The sequence below is a fragment of the Coregonus clupeaformis genome, unplaced genomic scaffold, assembly GCF_020615455.1.
Source record: "Coregonus clupeaformis isolate EN_2021a unplaced genomic scaffold, ASM2061545v1 scaf2438, whole genome shotgun sequence".
Classification (NCBI taxonomy): Eukaryota; Metazoa; Chordata; class Actinopteri; order Salmoniformes; family Salmonidae; genus Coregonus; species Coregonus clupeaformis.
The window spans coordinates 40,890-43,639 of NW_025535892.1; the positions used below are offsets into that span (position 1 = coordinate 40,890).

General features: G+C 42.0%; 1 protein-coding gene across 1 annotated transcript; it reads left to right on the top strand.

The window, feature by feature from the left end:
* Positions 1–923: 923 nt before the first annotated feature.
* On the top strand, positions 924–1,560 carry LOC121538722 (tonsoku-like protein). The gene is made up of 2 exons (XM_041846879.2): positions 924–1,129; positions 1,210–1,560. The coding sequence occupies exons 1-2, from the start codon at positions 985–987 to the stop codon at positions 1,368–1,370; spliced, it is 306 nt and encodes a 101-aa protein (XP_041702813.2). The 5' UTR covers positions 924–984; the 3' UTR covers positions 1,371–1,560.
* Positions 1,561–2,750: the final 1,190 nt, after the last annotated feature.

Genomic DNA, 2,750 nt, shown 5'->3' on the forward strand with positions numbered 1-2,750 from the left:
GTCCTCCTGTCCCAGGTAAACACACACACACACATACACATGCACACACACAAATGCACACACATACACAAACATTCAAATAAAGTTATTTTATAGAGTACTTTGACATTAATTAAGCATTGTTTGTCTAAAGAACTGCACAAACTAATCACAGTATCTACAGTAAGTAGATACTTAGTAGAGGAAAATTGTCCAGGAAGGTACACGATAAAGACTGCAAATACAATAAAAACGCTTTTAACAGAATTTGTTGAAACAATTGGTTGGGTTTCTGTTAATAAAACTCTTGTTTCTCTGTAAATCGCTTATTTGTGGTCTGTTAACCAGTAAACCTAAACCACAGGTTTGAGGCAGGGGCTTTGCAAGCTGTGAAAACATTTCACAGGTTGAAAAGGAATCCACTTATCTGCTCCACAACTTTGCCTCTGGTATTCAAGCTAAGAAGCATGTGCTGATATGGTAGTTAGGATACAATGGTAGTATCTTAATTGTATCTTAAAGTGTATACACCATTTGACTTAATTGGGAGCTATGGCAAGATGGTCTTCAATAGAGGAACAAATGTAGTGATGTAAGTAGGATTCATGTTGATTAGTAATGTTTAAGCTGGAGGCCAAGCTGAGAACTCAGCACTGACATTGGGTGATAGACATAGTACTAACTTCCTGGTAAAGGGCATACCATGAGATCTGGGATTTGATTGGTCCCTTGCTGAAAATTGAAAAGGAGTCACAGAGAACATGGTTCTGATTGGTCCTTTGTGTGTTCCACAGGATGACTGCTCCCCTAACCCACCTGAGTCTGGCGGGAAATGGACGGCAGCGTAGCCACCCTCGCCAGGGGGTGTGTTTGTGGTTTCTCTCAATGTATATCACCCTTGTCCTTCTGTATTTAGCTAGTTGAGCTTCCTGGGTATTTTCCAAGTATCTGCCCTGTACACTACCTCTGGTTCATGTGACCTGACTGTCCAGTACTGAGAAATGTATGTTCTGTGTGTCCTGCTGTCCAAGTGTCTACCTCTGTCCCTCCGTGGTGTCTTTGGACCTGTCAGAGAACCCAGCAGTGACCTCAGTGGGACTCCACAGCCTCCTCTCCACCCAGCGACCTTTGACCTATCTCAACCTCCAAGGTACAGTGGGCCTATAGTAGTCTATTGGTTCTCAGTCTCTCTTAGTCCCTCTAATTTGTTCCCTCTCTCTCTTTCTTCAGGTTGTCAGGCAGCCGGACCCTGGGACAGCTCTAGTTTGGACGGCCTGTCAGAACAGGTCCAGGACCTGTGGCTGTGCTCACAGAAGCTCAACAAACTGGACCGTGAGGAGCTGCAGCAGACCTGGGGCCAGAGGAGGCTCACTAATGCCCCCTCACTGTAAGGAGGACTTGAGTTCTCACACCCTTAAAGACTGAAGACGCTTGGATACCAATGCGTACACTTCAGATTATTTACATTCCTTAGTCCTCAAATTTGAGGCATTTTTTGGTGACACAGGCTGCAGAGGGATCTCGGCACCAATATTTTGTATGCATTATGTAGATATAATTATTACAGTGTGTGTGTCTGTATTTGTATTGTGTCTATATGTTTTGTAAGTATTCAATGGAAAACACAAATATTAACATGAACAGAATTATCATTATCTCCGACACAACTCTGGGGTGTGGAGCATCATGAGTCTTGCAAGTGAAACAATTTTCCACCCCAACTTGGTGTGAGTTTCTAAAGACACACAGCTTCACACTGTGGTTTCCTTCGTTGTTAGTTAACCCACTGACTGGCCTTCTTCTCACTGTTTAACATTTCCACAAAGGAGGGGATTGGGTGGGGTTCAAGATACTTTGGGAACGTGCCTAGTCACACATCAGTGTTATCACCTCAGTGTATCACTATATCACTCAGAGATTGGGACGAGGCGATTTTGGTTAGGATAACAAATTTCATCACCTGTTATTGTAATTTCCAATTCATAAAAAGCAATTACTAAATGTTTTTTGTTAGGGTTGTGGATGGTGCTACTGCCACATGTTAAGTATTTAAGCATAGTGCTGCTAACAACACTATTATGGTTGGGGACATTGAGTTTGAGGCCAGCCAGACTAAGTCATGAATGTGGTTATGCTCTAGTCTAGCTAGAATCCTCTCAGAAGCAGATATATAAACATTACACTACATAAACCTAAGTAGTTCTTATTTGAGTCTCCCCCAGACAGCAACCCTTCCCAGTTGGCGTTTTGTTTTTCACCAGTAGACCTGTTTATTTTTTTTAGGAACTCAGTCAGGGTCTTACTGTTGAGAGTTAGAAAAGTAGAATACACAGGGTGTATCTTTTGGTGACACAGGCTGCAGAGGGGTCTCTACATGCATTATACTGTGCATTTGGAAAAGTATTCAGACCCCTTGAATTTTCCCACATTTCTTTACGTTACAGCCTTATTCTAAAATTGATTAAATTGTTTTTTTCCCCTCATCAATCTACATACACACAATACCCCATAATGACAAAGCAAAAACAGTAATTTTTTTTGCAAAAGTATTACAAATAAATAACTGAAATATCACAAGTATATCATAAGTATTCAGACCCTTTACTTTGTTGAAGCACCTTTGGCAGCCATTACAGCCTCAAGTCTTCTTGGGTATGACGCTACAAGCTTGGCACACCTGTATTTGGGGAGTTTCTCCCATTGTTCTCTGCAGATCCTTTCAAGCTCTGTCAGGTTGGATGTGGAGCGTCGCTGCAGAGCTATTTTCAGGT